The sequence below is a fragment of the Arachis ipaensis genome, chromosome B9 (assembly GCF_059453495.1).
Source record: "Arachis ipaensis isolate K30076 ecotype BB chromosome B9, ASM5945349v1, whole genome shotgun sequence".
NCBI lineage: Eukaryota > Viridiplantae > Streptophyta > Magnoliopsida > Fabales > Fabaceae > Arachis > Arachis ipaensis.
This window is the reverse complement of record NC_142444.1, coordinates 121,692,878-121,716,859: the sequence shown is the minus strand read 5'-3', so window position 1 is coordinate 121,716,859 and position 23,982 is coordinate 121,692,878. Positions and strand designations below refer to the sequence as shown.

Below are 23,982 nucleotides of genomic sequence, written 5' to 3'. Positions count from 1 at the left end.
TCTCTTAGTACCTAAAAATGCCCTTTTATATTGTATCATTCGAGACAACTTGAATACACTCAATAAGACACAAATCCTTCCTCTAGTTTAGTCTCTTATTTCTAACATGGTATCAGAGCCATGGTATCCTCCTTGAAGAGGATAGGTTGTTTTCCTTGCGGTGAAATTACCGTAGTTTTTGTATTTTTTTCTATGCCATTTTTCTTTCCCTTTTGTCACTCCTTTGATGCTTTTTCATCTCACCGACTAGCCTATTTTGAGTTGAATGATTAAACACCATTGTCATTCGCTGCTTCCCTATTCTCATGAAGAAATTATATAGTTTTTGCTCTCTTTCGGCAGTTCCGTCTACGTTCTCTCGTGGCAGTTTCGTCTACGTTCTCTCGTGGCAGTTCCATCTGCGATCTCTCGTGGCAGTTCGATTTGTGTTCTCTCATGGCAGTTTCGTCTGCATTTTTTCGTGGCAGTTCCGTCTGCGTTTCATCTATGTTTCCTTGTGGCAGTTCCATCTGCGCTTCTTTCCGGCAGTTCCGTCTGCACTTCCTTCATATAGCGGCAGTTCCGTCTGTGCTTCCTTCAGACAAGCGGCAGTTCTGTCTACGCTTCCTTCAGACAAGCGGCAGTTCCGTCTGAGCTTCTTTCAGACTAGCGGCAGTTCCATCTGCGCTTCCATCAGACAAGTGGCAGTTCCATCTGCACTTCCTTCCGACAGTTCCGTCTGCACCCGTTTTATCAGTTTATGCAGCTTTTTTCTCTCTTTATTTTGTTGTTTTAAATAAGTTTCAAACTCATGTTGTCACTTGAGTTTAAGGGGGAGGTTAGAATATAATTAGGATCAATTAGCTAGGATCAATTAGTATTATTTATTATATCTGAATATTTATTATAGGGGATTACGTCTTTATTATTACGATTCTCTTAGTACCTATAAATACCCTTTTATATTGTATCATTCGAGACAATTTGAATACACCCAATAAGACACAAATCCTTCCTCCAATTTAGTCTCTTATTTCTAACAATTAAGATTAATTTAAATTTTAAATACTAAAATTTCTATAACTTCTTATTTACATCATAAAACAGTAACTTGCTTTATCATTTTTTCTCTTTCTCGTACGTTTCTTCTCTCCCTACTAACGATTTGTTTCTTCTCTCTATTTTTTGTATATTCCTTTTTCTATAAGTTTCTTTTCTCTCTTTCTGTGTCATTGATGAGCGGCTAATTTATACACTTTTTGGCATTGTTTTTAGGTAGTTTTTAGTATGTTTTAGTTACTTTTTATTATATTTTTATTAGTTTTTATGAAAAAATCACATTTCTGGATTTTACTATGAGTTTGTGTGTTTTTCTGTAATTTTAGGTATTTTCTGGCTGAAATCGAGGGACCTGAGCAAAAATCTTATTCAGAGGCTGAGAAAGGACTGCAGATGCTATTGGATTCTGACCTCCCTACACTCAAACGCATTTTTCTGGAGCTACAGAAATCCAATTAGCGCATTCTAATTGGGCTGGAAAGCTAACATCTTGGGCTTTCCAGCAATATATATAATAGTTTATATTTTGCCCGAGATTTGATGGTCCAAACTAGTGTTCAACGCCAGCCAGAGACCCTTTTCTGGCGTAAAACGCCGGAACTAGCACCAGAATTGGAGTTAAACACTCAAACTGGCATCCAAGTTGGCGTTTAACTCAAGAAAAGGCCTATGCACGTGTAAAGCTCAATGCTCAGCCCAAACACACACCAAGTGGGCCCCGGAAGTAGATTTCTGCACCATCTGCACTTAGTTACTTATTTTCTGTAATCCTTAGGAACTAGTTTAGTATAAATAGCACTTTTTACTATTGTATTCATATATTATGCCATTTTTCACATTTGGAGGCTGGCCTCACAGCCATGCCTAGGCTATTTTCTCTTATGTATTTTCCAACGGTGGAGTTTCTACACCTCATAGATTAAGGTGCGGAGCTCTGCTGTTCTTCATGAATTAATGCAAGTACTATTGTTTCTCTTTAAATTCACGCTTACTTCTTCTCCAAGATATACTCTCGTACTTAATTCAGTTAAGTCAGAATGAAGGGGTGACCCGTAATAATCACCCACTATCTTTGTTACTCGCTTAGCCAATATCCGCGTGCCTGACAACCATAAGCAGTCTACATGATGTTCAACGTAGTTATTGGATGACAGCCGGAGTATAGTCTCTTGGGTCTCTGATCCACGGATTTGACTTGCCTTTCCTGACAACAGAGCATTTGAATCCGTGAGATTAGAACCTTTGTGGTAGAGGCTAGAACCAATTGGCAGCATTCCTGAGATCCGAAAAGTCTAAACCTTGTCTGTGGTATTCCGAGTAGGATCTAGGACGGGATGACTGTGACGAGCTTCAAACTCACGAATGTTGGATGCAGTGACAGTGTGCAAAAGGATAGAGAGATCCTATTCCGACACAAGTGAGAACTGACAGATGATTAGCCGTGCGGTAGCTGTGCCTGGTATTTTTCATCCGAGACGAGAGATCCGACAGTTGATTAGCCGTACAGAAACCATACCTGGACCATTTTCACTGAGAGGACGGATGGTAGCCATTGACAACGGTGATCCACCAACATACAGCTTGTCATGGAAGGAAGCCATGTGTGTTTGGAGAAGAAGATAGCAGGAAAGCAGAGAGTCAGAAGCAACAAAGCATCTCCGAACACTTGTCTGAAATTCCACCCCATGAATTACATAAGTATCTTATTTTATTTTATATTTTATTTATTTTTTAATTATCAAAACCTCATAACCATTTGAATCCGCTTGACTAAGATTTACAGGATAACCATAGCTTGCTTCAAGCCGACAATCTTCGTGGGATCGACCCTTACTCGCGTAAGATATTATTACTTAGACGACCCAATGCACTTGCTGGTTAGTTGTATCGGAGTTGTGAAAAGTGTGATCACAATTCCGTGCACCAGTCATACAAGAGAAAGGATTCAATTCAAGGTATTACTCCTCCATAGGTAAACTTACTATTTTATACTTAATATTTTTTTATCCTTGTATGTTAAAGAATATAAAAATCATCTTTAATTATGTTTAAAATAAACATAATAATATATTTATTTAATTGAAACTAGATTGATCCTATTTAATTTTAATAATAGAGTTATTATAATTAAAGTAATTCATACTTTAATTTATTTGAGTAAAAATACATAAAAAATCGAAGGTTTAAGTAAGAAAATGTGGATAGTATATTCATAAAAATTGTTTTTTTTTTCAAATAAACACATCTAAAATTATTAAATTATATACAAAATATTTTTAAAACACATCTAAAATCATAAATCTAAAATTTAAATTTAAACATTAAAAATAAAATTATTTTTTTATATTCTATTCAATAAAAATGCATCTATTTTTTTTATTTTTATTATTAGTTGAATTTTTTCATTACTTATTTAAATATTAAGGTTTTTAAAATTATTAAAATGTATGTTCATAAAAATTATTTTTTTTAATTATAACACATCTAAAATTATTAAGTTATATATAAAATATTTTTGAAACACATCCAAAATCATAAATTTAAAATTTAAATCTAAACGTTAAAAAAATTAATTTTTTATATCTTATTCGATAAAAATGCATTTAATATTTCTTATTTTTGTATTATTAGTTGGTTTTTTCATTATTTATTTAAATATTAACGTTTCAATTCTAAAATTATTTTAATTTTTGGATGTGTATTTAAATTGTAATATGTTAGTAATTAAAAAAGTTAAAACTGAAATAAAAATTTTAAATTTTAAATTTTAGTTTTATTTAGTTTTTATTTTAGATGTGTATTTAATTTCAAAAAAAATACTAATAAATCTATTTAGATTTTTTATTTTTTTTAAATTATTACAATAAAAGATTAAATAAAAGACCACTTCTAAAGGGATTAATCTCTACATACAAGTGTTTTGCGCTTACAAGCTTTACAAGTTTGAAGGGAACGAAACCCATAAACGCGCTGCTTATGTTACGGACCTCTCTAACAGACTTTTAAATCAATCCAAATCAATTAACGCGTGAATATATAACTTTCATTTTTCAAAAGATTTCGTTTTCTTTTTCGAGTTTCTTGCCAAATTTGTTCGATCTCCTTCGTGCGTTCTCTCTTTGCCTTCGATCTCTTTCTGTTTTTTTTCGATTTTTATGGTTTATGAAATCAAGCTTTGAAATTGTTTTGAAGATAATGGAACTTAAGAAATACACCCAAACGATTACAGAAATACACCCAAAGGATTATAGAAATACACCCAAAGGATTACAGAAATACACCCAAACGGTTATAGAAATAAACCAAACGATTACAGAAATACACCCAAAGGATTACAGAAATACACCCAAAGGATTTAAGAAATATACCAAATATCAGAGGGGAGACAGTATATTTCTTCTTGAAATCTTTTAATATTTTGCTGGTTAAGGATGAGGCACATGACAAAGACAATCTAGAAAAAAAACCTAGAAGAACAGTAAAACAGTACCTTGAATAATATTTTTTCGTTTTTTTTGGTGATTTTTTATGGAGATTTGTATCTTTTCTTCTTGATTTCTTCTACTCTTCGCAGAATCGTAGTTTGTTTCGAATGTCACTTGAATCTTGACGGTTTGCATTTTGATTGAAGAAGAAGAGGAAGAGTGCGACATAATGAACGTGTTGTAAGGTGCGTGCGTTGGACGCTCAATTTAAAAGAGTGGTGTGCGTGTTTTTTTCTTGGATTTGGGCCAACTTGTATAGCTTGTAAGCCAAAAATGCTTGTATGTGTAGCAGGCCTCCTTTTAAAGAATACATAGCTGAATTGGAAGATAAACATACATAAGGCGGTGGAGAAAGGATGGAGGAACAGAGAGGCTCGTTTAACTAATCTAATATATATAATTAATAATTAATTTTAAATAATAAATTCAGGTTTGAGTAAAAAAATTAAAAAGAACTTATTGAACGAAAATCACAACCCAAAAATTAAATCTGAGATTGAAAGAAGAGCAAGTATACCTTATCAATATGTTGATGGAAAAATTAAGTTGGTTTAGTTTAATGGTTAATTTATTAGTACTTTTAAATAAATATTGGTAGATTGAATATTACTTTTTTGTATGTAGCTATTTATTAGCCATCGACAAACTTTTAAATAGAGTTTAAATTCGCAACGAATTAATTTTTTATTAATATAAAAGGGACACATAATACGTTTTTAGATTTGAGACTTAGTGGAAATTTGACATAAAAATAAACCTTGTCCACATAGTACCATTTTTTTATTTAGCTCGATAAATATAAACTTATACTTTTTACTATTTAAAGTATTAAGATCTTATATAACAAAAATATATTATGATCTTACAACAGGCTATAAGCAGGAAGAGGCAAAGCTAAAAGATTTTAAGGAGGGAAAGTCGTGCGATGGGTGATGTCAATATATTGCGTCACAATATGTCCAGAATGCAAGCAATAATAAGTAACTTCAAACCGCAAATAATGATAATGAAAAGGTTAAATGTATCGGATCATGGTTCTCTTTTTGTTCTGCAGCATCAACTAGCAATTAAGCAAATAATAATATGATTATGAAATGCTTTTTCCAAGCTAGTTGAGTAAGAAAAAGAAAAGGTTGAATGCATGCAAAATATATAAGCCAAAAGAATTTGTGATCAGATCCACTACTGTCGCCATTAGACACGCCATCAGCTACTTTTATATTCTTTAATTTTTCTGCATACACAATTAGAACAAATATAATACAATGCAACGACTTAATTTCAAGTCAAATAAATTATATATATATACACACACACGTTGTTACTAGAATCATATATTCATTAACACAGTTCACAGAAATCCTTAACCCTAATGTTTATTATATGTATAAAAGCACATATTGCGCTTTGGAAACAAAGATCTACTTATAATATACTAAAATTGGGTTTTTTCTAACTAATAAAAGTGAAGTGTCGATTTCTCATGAATCCATTTTTCCGCCAAAATAAATGCATTATTTTCTCTTCTAAGTTTATTTTATAAAAATATCTTTATTATAATTATACTATAATTAACATTTAAGTAATAATAATGCATAATTATACTAATTTAGGAAAATATCTTTATTATAGTTATATAAAATCAATATTTAATGCATTAATAAACTACTTATCAATTATTAATCGAAAATATTTTTAATCATTTTAATTATATGATAATGGCACCGGTTATTAATAACTAATTTATATTTTTTTAAATAAATTTATTTTAGAAAAATATCTTTAATATAATTATATTACAATATTACAATTAATATTTAATGAATAATACATAATTATACTAATTTAAGAACATATCTTTATTATCTATCTATTCTATTTATTCTATTCTATTATATAAAAATCGAATTTTTGCACTTAATGATGGGACTGATGTGGCATACTCTTGAGGTGTTTCCTTATTTATTTTATTTAATTCGTTAAAGCAAATCAATTATAATTAATTAAGTATATCAATTAATTAATTTGATTAGAAATTCAAATCTTACCATTTATTATAATTTATATGAATTGATTAATTATAATTAATTATATCAATTAAATAATTTGGTTAATTATGTTAATTATTTGATTTGATTGGAATAAATATCAAATTATTTAATAAATAATAAATATGATAACGAAATATATGAATTAATTTAATTAGTTTATTTTTTTTCAATACTATCTATTTATACAAGATCAAATATTTTTTTACTCATTTGCTCTCTTCTCTCTCTCTCCCTCCCTCCCTCCCTCCCTCTCTTCCTCTATTTCTCTCTCTCGTGTTTAAGGTACAATTTTTATAATTTATTTAATTTTATTTTTTATCTTTATTTATACATTTCATTTTTTTATTTTTTTTAAATTTTTGTTTATTTTAATTGCTTATTATTAGTCACATACTTTTGTTTCTTTTAGCTTCTAATTAACAAAAAAGATGTGTCATCTTTACGTTGTTTTTAAATAATCTTACTATAATTTTGTTTTGTAAATAGATTACTATATATATATTGTCTTTTCTTTTTTTGATTCACAATTAATATATACATTGTTTGTGTATGTGATTTATATATATAGTCCTTTTTTTGTGATTCACAACTAATATATATTGTTCGTGTATGTGGTTTATATGTTAATGCTTTTATTGATTCTCTTTGTTATTTTTTTTTTGTCTCTTTGTTGCTCTTTATTTTAGTTATATTCATTGATTTCTCTGTATTGATACTCTTTTTATTTGAAATATCATGACAATTTAGAGTGTATGTTACGATCCATGTGATATTTGTTAATTTGGTGTATCTTTTTAGATGGTTTATGTTATAATGTGTTTAAGGAGTTGACTTAAAATTATAATATTATATATAATTTTATAATATGATTTATAATATGCTAAAATATTAGGATATTATCATCTAGATATTTTTTTATTTATCCATTAGATTCAACTATATAGGATCTTAAAAATTATGCAATTATGTAATTAGTTATTTTTTCATATAATTATTGTATTGATCATTTACATTAGTGAGACTATTTTATTATTAATATTTATAAATATGCTATTATTTATATAATTGATTGAATCATCTTATTTGTTTAAATTTAATTCTATTGAATTAATTATTCAAGGTGTCATCGTTATTTCTATTTTTAAAGAATTTTTTTAATATTATTTAACAATTCTAATAACATAATAACAATTAAAAAAGACAGAATAAAAAATTTTTTAATGTGAAAATAGGGTAAAAAGAATAAATTTATTTAATAATTTTTTTAGGATATATATGTTTTTTTATAGATAATTATTGTAAAGCATAATAAATTATTAAATTCTAAAAATAATTATTAAGGATAAATGATTATTATAATTAAAAATAATATCAATTTAAATTATATACAAATAAACCATGCCAAATATAACAACTTAAAAGGATTACTTTTGAAAGAATATAGTTTATGATATTTAATTTTTTACTATTTATTAAAAAAAAGCATAATTACTTAACGATATTTATTTTTTAAATGGTTTAATTACTCTGTTGATCCCTATAGTTTTGCGAAATTTTCAATTAAGTCCCTATACTTTTTTTCTTTTTAATTGGGTCCCTGCACTATTTTTTTTTTCAATTAAGTCCCTACCGTGACCAAACAGTTAAATTTAACGGAATATTCCATTCCTAAATTAAAGATTCTCTAACTTTTTCCTAAATCTCTAATTCTCTTTCCCACTTATTTTCTGAAATACCAAAATAACCCTCCCACACTTAGAATAAAAAACCTAGCTAGCCCTCAGTTGCTCTGTTGAGATCGCATTCACTATCATCTCCTGCGTCGGTCCATCATCTTCATCCATCTGTGGCGTCGTCTGCAGCGGATGCTTGGTGGTCGGCCGTCCGTCGCCTCCTTCTCTCTACGTTGGTTTGTTCTACGTTATTCTGTTCGGAGGTCTTCTGCGCTATTTTCCCATCTAAGCCGTCGCCGTCCCTCCCGGTGCTTTGCCTCGCCTGACGTCACTGCACCGCACCGCACCGAGCCTTACCGCGCCTGACCTCCCGTCTGGCCTCTCGTCCCCGCGCTCTCCTCGATCTCTCTGTACTCGATCTGTCACAAAATAGGTAACATATAACATTTAATTTTTTTTCCAGCTTTTAAAACTTGATGTAACATGTTCATGCTAATTTTAATTTTCAAAAAATATGGCATTGGTTGAGTTCCTAATTTTTGAATTGATTTCTGAATTATTTTGATATACTAATTTAGGCTTTACAATATGAATATTTATGTACAGAAATTTTGTTAATTAGTGAATTGACATATAAATTAATTTTTTGCTGATGATGAATTTTGTTTATTGTTGATTGTTGATTGTTGTTTGTTGTTTGTTGTTGCTGGGATGATGCTGCTTTATTAGGACTCTGTAATTTTTATCTGTAATTAATTGATTATCTTAGAAATAAGGAAAGAGGTGAGATTGGAGATAAGGTGTTTGATTAAATGCCTTTGAGAGAGTTGAATTGATTATGAGTTTAATTGATCATTGTCATAGAGGCATACAGGACTCTCAGAGATCGTGGTTCCTATCCTGCTGCTCAGGTCGTGAGAGATTTTCATGGCAAATTTTCGTTTATTCCGTTTGACAGTGGTTCTAAAACCGCGTTTATTGCTGCAGTGAGTAATCCTTGGTCTATTTATTTTGCTCTCATATTTATTTGCCGGTAATTTGCTTCTATATGACTATACCCTGGGGTACAATGCATCTTCCTGCTCTTTCTCAGGATGCTGATGGGTGTGTTTCCTTCTTTTGGGGAGTTAATACTGATGGAAATCTTGTTCTTGCAGATGAGAAAGAGGTTGTAACTAAGAGCTGTGGGACATCTTCTGCACCATTTTTTAAAGGTAATATTAAAACAATTTTATGTGAAAAATTGGTGACTATTTTGTGCCTGCTGTGCTGAGTACTTTCTGTGAGAATTCACATTTTAAAGATATGCTCGTGAAAAGTGAATTAAGGGGAAGAAGAAAAATTATTTATCCTCCTTGATGGTGTGGAAAACGATCCAACACAAAACTCACCGGCAAGTGTACCGGGTCGCATCAAGTAATAATAACTCACATGAGTGAGGTCGATCCCACAGGGATTGAAGAATTGAGCAATTTTAGTTTAGTGGTTGATTTAGTCAAGCGAATCAAGTATTGGTTGAGTGGTTGTGATTAACAGAAGCTAAATTGCATGAAATGTAAAGGGAGAGGAGAGAATTGCAGTAAATTAAAGAACAGAGAAAGTAGGAGTGATGAATCTTAAAGTGCAAGTAATTTAAATTGCAGAAACTTAGATTGTAAGAAATGTAAATAACTGAAGCTTAAAGTGCAAGAAATGTAAATTGCTTGAATCATAAAAGGGATTGGGAATTGGGATTTGCAGAATATAAACAAGCAAAGGTAAATTGCAATAAATAGAAGAGTAGAGGATTAATTGAATTAAACTAGATCTCAACAGAAAAGTAAAAATGCTTTGAGAATTTAAAAACAGAAAGTGAGCAATGCTTAATTTGCAGCAAATTAAAAGAGGTTCAAGATCTCAGGAGTGGAAGAGACTAGATAACAAGTCTAGATCTCAAATCCTTCCTTGATCTAACAAGAACAATTGCAAAAGAAATAAAGAAAAGTAAATTGCAGAAAGAGTAGAAGAAGAAGCAATGAACAGAAAATGAAATTCAATTATGCAGAAAATTAAAGAAGAGATCTCAAGGTGAGATTGAAACAGAAGTTCTTCAATTCTTCACCCAAGATCCAAAGCAAGAAAATTAAAGAGTGCTCAAGCAAGAACAAGGAAGAAGAGAGATCAATTCTCCTTCCCAATTCTCTGGAATCTAAATTCAAAAACAAAAAGCTCAAAATGAAAATGAGAGTTCAAAGAAAAATCAAAAGTAAAGTCTAAAAAAAAGAAGAGGGTAAAAGTCCTCATTACATCAAACTAACTCCTATTTATACACTTTCTATTCTTGGATATTGGAATTTGGATGGGCTTTTAATTTCGTGAAGATTTGAATTTAATTGGATTTTTGGTTGATTTTTCAGCCCATGAAGAAATTTGCTTCCAGGGGGATGCTCAGCTCACAAAGTGAGCTGAGCTTTGAGACTTAGTGTGGGGAGGCCTTGCGTAGCATGCTGTTGCTTGGGGGAGGCATCAGGGGAAAGCTCAGCTCACAAAGTGAGCTGACCATTGGTGCCTTGGTGCACAAAAATTGTTGCGCGCTGTGTGCTCCTGGACCGTGTCACATTTGTTGCGCACTCCACTCCCCCTGGCCGTGTCAAGATGCGCTAGTGTGATGCCCATGGGTAGCGCTCAGCTCTCCAAGTGAGCTGAGCCTTGGGGTATCCAAGGGAAGGTCCTTGGTTCGAACCTTGAGGGAAGCATGCGCTACCCATTTCTTTGGTTGCCTTGTGGTGCCTTGCTTCCTTGCTTCCTCAAGGTATGGAGTTCGAACCTTGGGGGATGCATTTGGCCATTTTTGGCTTATTTTTCCTTGTGAGTAGCGCTCCCCCCATCCCCTTTAGTCATGGGTTCAAACCCTGGAGAATGCACTTGCAACTTATTTTCTTTGAATTATTTCTTGTGGGCTCTCGATAATGCTCACTTTGTGAGCTGAGCTTGGTCTTTCCTTTCCTTGTTTCTTGGTCTTGTGTTGTGCTCAGCTCACAAAGTGAGCAGAGCTTTGTGCCTTGGTCCCTTAAGAGAGAATGTAGCACTCCCTTGGTGAGCTTGGTGTTCTTGGAGAGAGCTTCATGGTTTGTTGCGCCACACTTCCTCCTTTCTTGGCCACACTTTTTAGGCTACACTTTCTTCTATTCTTCTTTTCTTCACCTATAATTAATCAAAACAACCAATCAAAGTATCACCAAATTCACAAAGTTTATAAATCATTAAAAATCAATTAAATTTAGCCTAAACCTCATGATTTAGCATCAATTATATGGTGGTTGTTTGATTTAAAGAAGTCATGTATTTCCATTCCAGATTACTTACTTAGAATGCAAGAAAGTGCATAAAACCTAATGAAAACAAAGAAAAAGGCTAGTGAAACTAGGCTAAGATGGCTTGTCATCACAACACCAAACTTAAAACTTGCTTGTCCCCAAGCAAGGATCAAACATAAGAGAAGATGGAATGAAATAGATAAGTATATATGTTCTTATTAAGCAGATAGTTGAATTTGGTCTATGGGGTTTTATGCAGATCTAAAGTAGCTCATTTATTATTTGCTGTCAAAACAAACAATGTTTCTTTAAGGGTTCACCAAGGTTGCTGCTATAACTCCTCACTTTTTGCTCATTTCCCTTGTTAGCTTTTCTTCTTTCTTTTGCATTAAGAGCTTATTACTTATTAAAGGCTTGGTGGCAAATGTTGCAGTGGCCTTTGGCTTATTTTCACTCAACATTTCTTCACCACAGACACATGGCTCACCTTTTTCTTTCTAGGATCATTGATGCCCAGCATCTCTTTGGATCACTAAATGTTTTGTAGCTAGGTTGCTCTTTATTGTGGACTTTCAGTTGGCAATCCCAAATCAGTTGATCTAAGTTGCCAAGTTTTAAAATACTCCTTAGAACCTACTTGTCCAAGCATATCCTAGTACACAAACACCACAGGCATGTGTCCTAGGGTCCAAGCTATTGGTGTCTAGCCTTATTATTTGTTTCTTTGCCAACTTTTGGCTTTTCTTCTTTCTTTTTCTTTTTGTTTTGGTTTATTTTCAAGGGGCTTTCATTAATTGAAGGATCACAGCATCAAACTGGCTTAAGCTTCAAGTAACAAGTCATTATGCAGCAATTATTGTATGAGCTAACAATTGAATCAAACACACACCACCACTAACTTCCATCCTAACTTTTGCAACATTGAACAATTACTTTTCTAAATTAAACATCTTTCTTTTATTTAGACAGCAAGGGAAAACAAAACAAAGTATTCAAGCTGATGAATGATGACAATTATTATGCAGATAACTTTCAAGCAAAAATTATGCAGATAGCTTTCTTCAACATGCACTTCCACTTGCAACTAAATAATCATTCCAGCCAGACATAAAGGACTCTCTGAATTAAATCATTACATAACAACAAGGATCAAGAATAGATACAACCTGTTGAGTTGCAGTTTTCCATTCTTCCTTCTATTTGCTCCTTTTGAGTTGTAATTCAGGTGTTCTTTTAATTTGTTGGCTATTTTTCTGTCTGCTCCTCAAATGTTGCTTGTTGTTCAACCCTTTTAGGTATTGGTAAATCTGCAAAGCTTATGTGTGGGTTCTCGAACTTACTTTGGTGTGTGAACACCAAATTTAGTTCCTTGCCAATATTTCTCATGCAACAAATTATATGTGAACTCTTTTTCTTTTTCAAAAGAAATAAACTAATGACTTGGAAACAGCAAAATAGTTAATTAGTTTATCTAAATGCTCAAAGCTAGCATTATGCAGGAGGTGAGAATATGTTTTATGATGAGACTTTGGTGGAACACCAAACTTAGAATCCTTCATTCTCCCTTATATTGTTTTGGTGTGCAACACCAAACTTAGCTTTTTGCAATATAGATAAGGCTAATTAACCTTTTTATTGAAATAACTATGAAAAGAAAACTACCTCAGGTTGGGTTACCTCCCAACAAGCGCTCTTTTATTGTCACTAGCTTGACATCCTCTGTGTTTGTTCAGTTTAGATACTGAACTTTCTTTTCCTTGTCCCATTGTCCTCCTAAATAAGGCTTTGCTCTATGCCCATTTGCTGTGAAGTGGCTCTGTGTAGCTTCATCTAGCAACTCAAGACTTCCATAAGGAAAAACTTTTGTTACTAGATACGGACCTGTCCATTTGGACTTGAGCTTGCCAGGGAAGATCTTGAGCCTTGAGTTATACAGGAGCACTTGCTGTCCTAGCTTGAACTCTTTCTTTGAGATCTTCTTGTCATGCCACCTCTTAGCTCTCTCCTTGTATATCTTAGCATTCTCATAAGCTTCTAGTCTAAACTCATCCAACTCATTTAGTTGTAGCAGCCTCTTTTCTCCTGCTGCTTGAGAATCAAGGTTGAGGAGTTTAGTGGCCCAAAAAGCTTTATGTTCAAGCTCCACAGGGAGGTGACAAGATTTTCCATATAATAGCTGAAATGGGGACTTTCCAATGGGAGTTTTGAAAGCTGTCATGTATGCCCAGAGTGCATCTTCTAACTTCCTGGCCCAATCTTTCCTTGTGCTTCCCACTGTTTTTTCTAAAATTCTCTTCAACTCTTTGTTTGCTAATTCAGCCTGGCCATTAGTCTGAGGATGGTATAGTGTGGCTACTTTATGGATTACTCCATATTTGTGGAGGAGTTTCTCCATTTGTTTGTTGCAGAAGTGACCACCACCATCACTGACAAGACCCTTGGGCACTCCATATCTAGTGAAGATATGCTTCTTAAGGAATTGAAGGACAATTTGTGCATCACAAGTGGTTGTGGCTATGGCTTCCACCCATTTTGAGACATACTCTACTGCTACCAAGATGTATCTGAAGGAATAAGAAGGGAGAAAAGGTCCCATGAAATCAATGCCCCATAGGTCAAATAGCTCAACTTCCAAGATGAAATTCTGAGGCATCTCATTCCTTTTTGTCAATCCTCCAGTTCTTTGGCATTCATTGCATTGGTGAACAAACTCTCTGGCATCCTTGAAGATAGTTGGCCAATAGAAACCGCTTTATAATACCTTTGCAGCTGTTCTCTCTGGTCCAAAGTGTCCACCGTATGCTGAACCATGACAATGCCACAATATGTCCCTCATTTCATTTTCATGGACACACCTCCTAATCATTCCATCAGAGCACCTCTTGAATAAAAAGGGTTCATCCCACAAGAACTTCCTTGCTTCATTGAGCAGCTTCTTCACTTGTTGCTTAAAACATTCTTGAGGTATCTTCCTTCCCACTTTGTAATTTGCTATGTCAGCAAACCAGGGTGTTTGTTGAACTTGGAACAGGTGCTCATCAGGGAAGTTCTCATTTACTTGTTGTGGTCTATCTTGACATGCTTCTTGTGGTACTCTTGATAAATGATCCGCCACTTGATTTTCACTTCCCTTCCTATCTCTTACTTCAATATCAAATTCTTGGAGTAGCAGCACCCACCTAATAAGCCTTGGATTTGAATCCTGTTTAGACATTAAATACTTGAGAGCAGCATGGTCAGTGTACACTATAACTTTGGAGCCAATCAAGTATTGTCTAAACTTATCAAATGCATAAACAATCGCCAAAAGTTCTTTCTCAGTGGTTGTATAATTTTTCTGTATTTCATTTAACACTTTGCTGGCATAATATATGACATGGTGCAACTTGTCTTTCTTTTGTCCCAGCACAGCACCAATAGCAAGGTCACTTGCATCACACATAAGTTCAAAAGGTAAGTTCCAATCAGGGGGTGTAATGATTGGTGCTGTGATGAGTTTTCTTTTTAAGGTTTCAAAGGCATGCTTACAGTTGTCATCAAAGATGAAAGGGTTGTCAATTACTAGCAAATTGCTCAATGGCTTTGCTATTTTTGAAAAATCTTTGATGAACCTTCTGTAGAAACCAGCATGCCCAAGAAAACTCCTTATTGCTTTCACATTAACGGGTATAGGAAGTTTCTCAATAATTTCTATTTTAGCTTTATCAACTTCTATACCCTTGCATGACACTTTATGCCCAAGAACTATCCCTTCAAAAACCATAAAATGGCATTTTTCCCAGTTCAAGACTAAGTTAGTTTCTTGGCATCTTTTCAAAACAAGAGTTAAATGATGCAGACAAGTATTGAATGAATTTCCAAAGACAGAAAAATCATCCATGAAGACTTCTAAAAATTTTTCAACCATATCCGAGAAAATGGAAAGCATACACCTCTGAAATGTGGCTGGGGCATTGCACAGCCCGAAGGGCATCCTCCTGTATGCAAAAACTCCAAATGGACATGTGAAGGCAGTTTTCTCTTGATCTTTAGGGTCCACCACGATTTGATTGTAACCAGAATACCCATCTAAGAAACAATAATAGGCATGGCCGGCTAATCTTTCCAGCATCTGATCAATGAATGGGAGAGGGAAATGGTCTTTCCTTGTGGCATCATTCAATCTTCTATAGTCTATGCACATCCTCCACCCAGTCACTGTCCTAGTAGGGATCAACTCATTCTTCTCATTGGTGATGACCGTCATTCCTCCCTTTTTTGGTACAACTTGAACCGGGCTCACCCATGAGCTGTCAGAGATTGAAAAAATTATTCCAGCATTCCACAACTTCATGACTTCTTTTTGAACTACCTCCTTCATGGCTGGGTTGAGCCTTCTTTGGGGTTGAACCACAGGCTTTGATTCTTCTTCCAGCAGAATTTTATGCATACAAATGGCTGGGCTAATACCTTTGATATCATCAATTGTCCAACCCAAGGCTGCTTTATGAGCTTTCAACACTTCAATCAGCTTTGTTTCTTCTTCCATATTCAAGGAGGAGTTAATGATCACTGGTAGGGTCTCTTCTTCTCCCAGGAACACATATTTGAGGTGAGGAGGAAGAGGTTTCAATTCCTGTTTTGACTTCTCTTTCTCCTTGTCTTCACTAGAGATTTCTACCACTTCTTCTTCCTGTTGCTCATGACAAGTGGTTTCTAACATTTCCTCCACCAGACTTTCTATCATATCCACCTTCATGTAATTTTCTTGTTCATGAGGGTGTTGCATTGATTTGAAGACATTGATGACCATTCGTTCATTATGTACTCTAAAAATCATCTCTCCCTTCTCTACATCAATAATGGCTCTGGCTGTGGCTAGAAATGGCCTTCCCAAGATGATTGAGTTGTTTCCTTCTTCCTCTATATCCAGAATTACGAAGTCTGCTGGGAAGATAAACTCCCCAACCTTTACTAACAGATTTTCCACAATGCCATTGGGTGTCTTGATTGATCTGTCAGCCATCACCAAAGACATCCTGGTAGGTTTGAGTTCCTCTATGGCAAGCTTTTTCATCATTGATAACGGCATCAGATTGATGCTAGCACCAAGGTTACAGAGAGCTTTGTCTAGGGTCATTTTGCCTATGGTGCATGAAACTACAAAGCTCCCTGGATCTTTGAGCTTTGGTGGGATAACTCCTTGAATCACAGCACTACATTTTTTAGTGAGAAGTATAGTTTTCTTCTCTTTCCAACTCCTCTTCTTGTTGATGAGTTCTTTTAGGAACTTTGCATACAGGGGCATTTGCTCCATTGCCTCAGCTAAGGGAATATTTATCTCTAACTTCTTGAAGATTTCAAGAAATTTTGGAAAATGTTGGTCCTTAGTCTCCTTGTTGAACCTTTGAGGATATGGCAAGGGTGGTGTGAAGTTCATTCCCTGCCTTTGTTCCTTGGTTGGCTCTTCAATTGCTTCCATCCCTTTTTTTTATTTTTGTGGCTGATCTTTTTTTTCTTGAGCTTGATTCTGAGTTTGCTTGCTTGCTGTTACATCCTCATCATTGGCTTTCTCTTCTTCAGCTTGTTTCTTGTCACTTTCCTTTGGCTTCTTGGTTGCTTCTTCATTTCTCATCAGGATCTTGCCACTCCTTAGTTGTATTGCCTTGCACTCCTTTTTTGGATTAGGGATGGTGTCACTTGGTAGTGAGCTTGATGGCCTTTCAATGGTAATTTGCTTGGAGAGTTGTCCAATTTGCCTTTCCATATTTTTCATGGAGGCTTCCTGGTTCCTTAATGTCATCTCTTGGTGCTTCATCATCTTTTCCATTAAGAGTTCCAAGTTGTTAATCCTCTTAGAGTCTTGTGAGATTGGTTGATTATGGGGTGTTGAGGGTTGAGGGTAAGTGTTTTGATTTGAGGCTTGGTTATTGGATGGATGATGGTTAGAATTGGGGTAGGTGTTTTGTGGTTTTCTGTATGTGGCTGGGCTATTATTCTGTTGGTTGTTTTGGTTCGTGTTTTTCCAATTGTTTTGGTTTGAGTTTCTCTGCCATGGCTGTTGAGTTTGATTGTGGTTGTCTCCCCATCTGAGGTTGGGATGGTTCTTTCATGAAGGGATGTAAGTATCACCATAGACTTCATTTGGCCCAGAATTTTGGTTGTGCATGTACTGGACTTGTTCTTGCTGTTGCTCCTCTTGAGTTTCTTCATTTTGCCCCCATGTGGATGATGGTTGGCTTGTGTTGACTGCTGCAACTTGGATGCTATCAATCCTCTTGGCCATTTGCTCAAATTGTTGTTGAATTTGCTGCTGTATCATTTTGTTTTGAGCTAGGATTGAGTCCACTCCTTCCAACTCCATCACTCCCTTCCTTTGTGATGGTTGGCGTTGCCTTTGGTGAGCAAAGAAATATTGGTTGTTGGCCACCATATCAATGAGATTTTGGGCTTCCTCTGCCGTTTTCATTAGTTGTAAAGAGCCTCCTGCTGAATAATCTAAAGCCTCTTGAGATTTCAGTGTCAAGCCTTCATAGAAATTATGCAATCTGTCCCACTTACTGAACATTCCCGGTGGACACTTCCTGATTAGAGCTTTGTATCGTTCCCATACCTCATACAAGGGTTCAGCATCCATTTGTGTGAATGTTTGTACTTCAGTCTTCAATCTAATAACTCTTTGAGGTGGGTAAAACTTGGCAAGGAACTTGGTTACTAGATCATCCCAATTGTTGATGCTGTCTCTTGGGAAGGATTCCAACCATTTAGTGGCTTTGTCTCTGAGAGAAAATGGAAATAGCAGTAGCTTGTAACTGTCAGGGTGCACACCATTGGTTTTGACAGTGTCACAAATCCTCAAGAAGGTGGACAAGTGTTGGTTAGGGTCTTCAAGTGGTCCTCCTCCATAAGAACAATTATTTTGAACCAAGGTGATGAGTTGTGGCATTAGTTCAAAGTTATTTGCATTAACATTTGGGGTAAGAATGCTACTCCCACAATGTCTAGGATCTGCACATGTGTAGGAAGCCAAAACTCTTCTCTGTGGTGGATTATTGTTGTTATTGGCTGCTCCTTCGAGTTGATTTGGTGGATTTGTTAAGTGTTCCTCCATATCTTGGAATTCTTCTTCTGACTCCTCTTCTCCAACAATGTTTTTCCCTCTTTCAGCTCTTCTTAATCTTCTGAGGGTTCTTTCGTCTTGTTCACAAAATATGGGTATGACTCTCCTTGTACCTGACATACAACCAAAGCATAAGAAACACACAGAACCAGTGACACTTCAATCTAGTGCTAGAAGTGAAATGTTAGTTGGCTTAAGCAAAAATTCAAACAGTTAATGTGTTAGTCAAAAATTAAAGAAACAGAAAATAAAAATGCTAGATCTAGATCTCCACTTCACTTAATCATTGTCAATCTAATCAATCCCCGGCAACGGCGCCAAAAACTTGATGGTGTGGAAAACGATCCAACACAAAACTCACCGGCAAGTGTACCGGGTCGCATCAAGTAATAATAACTCACATGAGTGAGGTCGATCCTGTAACAGCCCAGACCACCTGCTAGCACGATATTGTCCGCTTTGGCACACAAGGCCTCACGGTTTTACTTTTGACGATAGGGATGCTAGCCGAAGCCCCCCACACTCACTCGTCAAAACGCGTCATGCTAGGGAGAGGTATCCACACCCTTATAAGGCATGCTTCGTTCCCCTCTCCAACCGATGTGGGCCTTACAATCCACCCCCCTAAGGGAGTCCAGCGCCCTCGCTGGCACATCGATCCGGGTTCTGGCTCTGATACCATCTGTAACAGCCCAGACCACCCGCTAGCACGATATTATCCGCTTTGGCACACAAGGCCTCACGGTTTTGCTTTTGACGATAGGGATGCTAGCCGAAGCCCCCCACACTCACTCGTCAAAACGCGTCATGCTAGGGAGAGGTATCCACACCCTTATAAGGCATGCTTCGTTCCCCTCTCCAACCGATGTGGGCCTTACAGATCCCACAGGGATTGAAGGATTGAGCAATTTTAGTTTAGTGGTTGATTTAGTCAAGCGAATCAAGTATTGGTTGAGTGGTTGTGATTAACAGAAGCTAAATTGCATGAAATGTAAAGGGAGAGGGGAGAATTGCAGTAAATTAAAGAACAGAGAAAGTAGGAGTGCTGAATCTTAAAGTACAAGTAATTTAAATTGCAGAAACTTAGATTGCAAGAAATGTAAATAACTGAAGCTTAAAGTGCAAGAAATGTAAATTGCTTGAATCATAAAAGGGATTGGGAATTGGGATTTGCAGAATTTAAACAAGCAAAGGTAAATTACAATAAACAGAAGAGTAGAGGATTAATTGAATTAAACTGGATCTCAACAAAAAAGTAAAAATGCTTTGAGAATTTAAAAACAGAAAGTGAGCAATGCTTAATTTGCAGCAAATTAAAAGAGGTTCAAGATCTCAGGAGTGGAAGAGACTAGATAACAAGTCTAGATCTCAAATCCTTCCTTGATCCAACAAGAACAATTGCAAAAGAAATAAAGAAAAGTAAATTGCAGAAAGAGTAGAAGAAGAAGCAATGAACAGAAAATGAAATTCAATTATGCAGAAAATTAAAGAAGAGATCTCAAGGTGAGATTGAAACAGAAGTTCTTCAATTCTTCACCCAAGATCCAAAGCAAGAAAATTAAAGAGTGCTCAAGCAAGAACAAGGAAGAAGAGAGATCAATTCTCCTTCCCAATTCTCTGGAATCTAAATTCAAAAACAAAAAGCTCAAAATGAAAATGAGAGTTCAAAGAAAAATCAAAAGTAAAGTCTAAAAAAAAGAAGAGGGTAAAAGTCCTCATTACATCAAACTAACTCCTATTTATACACTTTCTATTCTTGGATATTGGAATTTGGATGGGCTTTTCATTTTGTGAAGATTTGAATTTAATTGGATTTTTGGTTGATTTTTCAGCCCATGAAGAAATTTGCTTCCAGGGGGATGCTCAGCTCACAAAGTGAGCTGAGCTTTGAGACTTAGTGTGGGGAGGCCTTGCATAGCGTGCTGTTGCTTGGGGGAGGCATCAGGGGAAAGCTCAGCTCACAAAGTGAGCTGAGCATTGGTGCTTTGGTGCACAAAAATTGTTGCGCGTTGTGTGCTCCTGGACCGTGTCACATTTGTTGCGCACTCTACTCCCCCTGGCCGTGTCAAGATGCGCTAGTGTGATGCCCATGGGTAGCGCTCAGCTCTCCAAGTGAGCTGAGCCTTGGAGTATCCAAGGGAAGGTCCTTGGTTCGAACCTTGAGGGAAGCATGCGCTGCCCATTTCTTTGGTTGCCTTGTGGTGCCTTGCTTCCTTGCTTCCTCAAGGTGTGGAGTTCGAACCTTGGGGATGCATTTGGCCATTTTTGGCTTATTTTTCCTTGTGAGTAGCGCTCCCCCATCCCCTTTGGTCATGAGTTCAAACCCTGGAGAATGCACTTGCAACTTATTTTCTTTGAATTATTTCTTGTGGGCTCTCGATAATGCTCACTTTGTGAGCTGATCTTGGTCTTTCCTTTCCTTGTTTCTTGGTCTTGTGTTGTGCTCAGCTCACAAAGTGAGCAGAGCTTTGTGCCTTGGTCCCTTGAGAGAGAATGTAGCGCTCCCTTGGTGAGCTTGGTGTTCTTGGAGAGAGCTTCATGGTTTGTTGCGCCACACTTCCTCCTTTCTTGGCCACACTTTTTAGGCTACGCTTTCTTCTTTTCTTCTTTTCTTCACCTATAATTAATCAAAACAACTAATCAAAGTATCACTAAATTCACAAGGTTTATAAATCATTAAAAATCAATTAAATTTAGCCTAAACCTCATGATTTAGCATCAATTATATGGTGGTTGTTTGATTCAAAGAAGTCATGTATTTCCATTCCAGATTACTTACTTAGAATGCAAGAAAGTGCATAAAACCTAATGAAAACAAAGAAAAAGGCTAGTGAAACTAGGCTAAGATGGCTTGTCATCACTCCTAATGGTTCCTTTTAAGCATCTTAACTAAATGATAGAAGAACCTATTGGATTTTAAAGTTTTCAGAACATTGAAATTATATACTTCTTATTTCATTTAGCATTTAGAAGGATGTTTAGGAATTCTAGAATGCTATATCAATATCCTTACTCGGGGAAGAAAGGAATTAAGAGTTGGTAACCCAGGAATGGAAAATGTAGGTACATAGATATTTTCTTTTTCCTCACCCACCTTTATTTTTTATGGTTTACTTTGCAATATCTTTTCCATTTCAAGGTTCTCTTATTATTCCAAATTATACATCATGCGGCAAAAAATAACTTGTATTGCTGCTTGTTTAGGATTCTTCTTTACAACATCCGGAGGTTTGAGCAATTTTGAGCATCCACTTAATGATCTGAAGTCTATCCCAAGAGTTGACAGTTCTGGTCAGGTGTGTGGTGCAACTTTCAAAGTGGATGAGGCTAAGAAGGAATCAACTGGCATGTCAAGGGTTGGAAGTGCTGCTAACTGGTCGAATAATATCTAAATATGAATTTTGTTTGAACTAAGGCTTTTATTATATGCTAGACTCGGTTGAATTTTCATGTTCTAGTACTAAAAAATATGTTGATATCAGAGCTAGATCATATAATTGTCAAGCCTATACCATACTTGGCTAGAGATGGCCTTGGAGCTACATTCCATTTCTTTTATATTGAGCCAAATGTAATATTACATTATCATAATGAATAATTAAAGGATGAAACTAAATTTTATATATATTTATTATTATTATTTATATTTTATTTTATCCATTCTTTTTTTTATGTTGTTAAGATAAGGTATTTTAAAAATAAAAAAAGATATTTTTGATACAATTTATATATAAATAAGCAAAAGAATGATAGTGACAAAATAAAAAAAATTATAGGAATATCTTTCATGTTGTAGAATCAATGAATAAGGATTATAGAAATATCTTTCATAGAATATTTATAGTTTTACCGGATTTTCAATTAGGTCCTTATATATTTTTTCTTTTCAATTTAGTCCTTAAGGGTATACAAGTAATTTCACAATTTACTAACATTTTTTTAACGTTTAACGTTAAGAGGGACTAAATTGAAAACAAAATAATGTATAGGGACCCAATTAAAAGGAAAAAAAAAGTATAGGGACCTAATTGAAAATTTCGCGAAACTATAGGGACCAACAGAGTAATTAAACCTTTTTAAATTCACTATGTATGCAATTTTATTTTTTTCTTGACAAAATTTTACTCATGATGGTAATTTTTCTAATGGTGTAAATGCAAAAAATTATATTTTTAATTTTTGATATAATCGATATATTATTAATATTGAATAGTAATTAACCCCTCATATTTTTAATCAAAACATTTTAACGATAGTTTCTATTTATAGATATTAATGGATGATTGTTTCTTTAAAAATAAAACATATTATGATTTTAGGTTATTTCATAATTAACAATAATACTTGATTATTTCTTTAAAAATAAATTGCATTATGATTTTAGGTTATTTCACAATAATAATTAATGTTCATAATATTGAATTGCTCTAAATTTTTTATTTTCTATCATTAGTAGTTAATCCCAAATTAAAAAGATTATATGTTGAATTGTTGAATAGTCCAAGTATAATTGGAGTTAATTTAGTTTATTTTTTTATTAATATAATTGATTGAAAGCATAAATGATAAATAAGACAAGCAAATAATTATAAAAATAGAATGTTAGTAATTGCTTAAAATAGATAACAAAATAAGTTATAGGGTATTACTTTATTTAAATTATTAATAATTAAAAGTATAAAAGGTCAGTAATTATTTTTAAAATAGACATCTAGTTTTATGGTATTAATTTATTTGAGTTGTTAATAAAATTTTATAACTTTCAGATTTATATCTACTCAATTTATGTAATTTATTTTATTCTACTTTAACAAAAAATTGAGAGGTGTATTTTTAATTATTTATTTAAAAAGTATAGCGAAATGAGTTATATCAATTAAAATTAATTATCTATAATTGATATCAATTAATTGATTGTATTAATTTGTAAGATTAATAACGTATAATAAATGTTGAAATTAATTATAATAAATTAATAATTAATAAATAAAAAACTAAAAGGGACCTTTTATTGCTTTTTAATGGCTACACGTTTTTATAATTTCACTTTCTCTTTATCTCTTCCTTTCACATTTATTTCTTTTAATTTATTGAACTAAATCAATTACACTAATTATTTGTATTAACTAATTAAGTACTTTTTAATGAGTTATTATAATTGTGTCTTCAGACCATAGGTTAAAAATATTATAAAAAATATTTTATAAAAATTGTTGAAAAATAAATATTTTTAAAATGTGTCCTTAAGATACAAATTAACTAAATTATTTTTCAATTTAATGTATTTGATTCATTCAATTGTATTAATTATAACTAATCAATTATGTAATTTGATTTGAT

The 23,982-nt window shown here is 34.1% G+C and overlaps 1 protein-coding gene across 1 annotated transcript; it reads left to right on the top strand.

Moving 5' to 3' along the window:
- Nucleotides 1–9,098: 9,098 nt before the first annotated feature.
- LOC107615793 (uncharacterized) lies at nucleotides 9,099–22,034 on the top strand (the record flags this gene model as incomplete). The annotated part of the gene is made up of 3 exons (XM_021111964.2): nucleotides 9,099–9,233; nucleotides 9,341–9,461; nucleotides 21,847–22,034. Coding segments are annotated over 3 exons (444 nt in total), but the record flags the coding sequence as incomplete, so codon positions are not given.
- Between the last annotated feature and the right edge of the window lie 1,948 nt (nucleotides 22,035–23,982).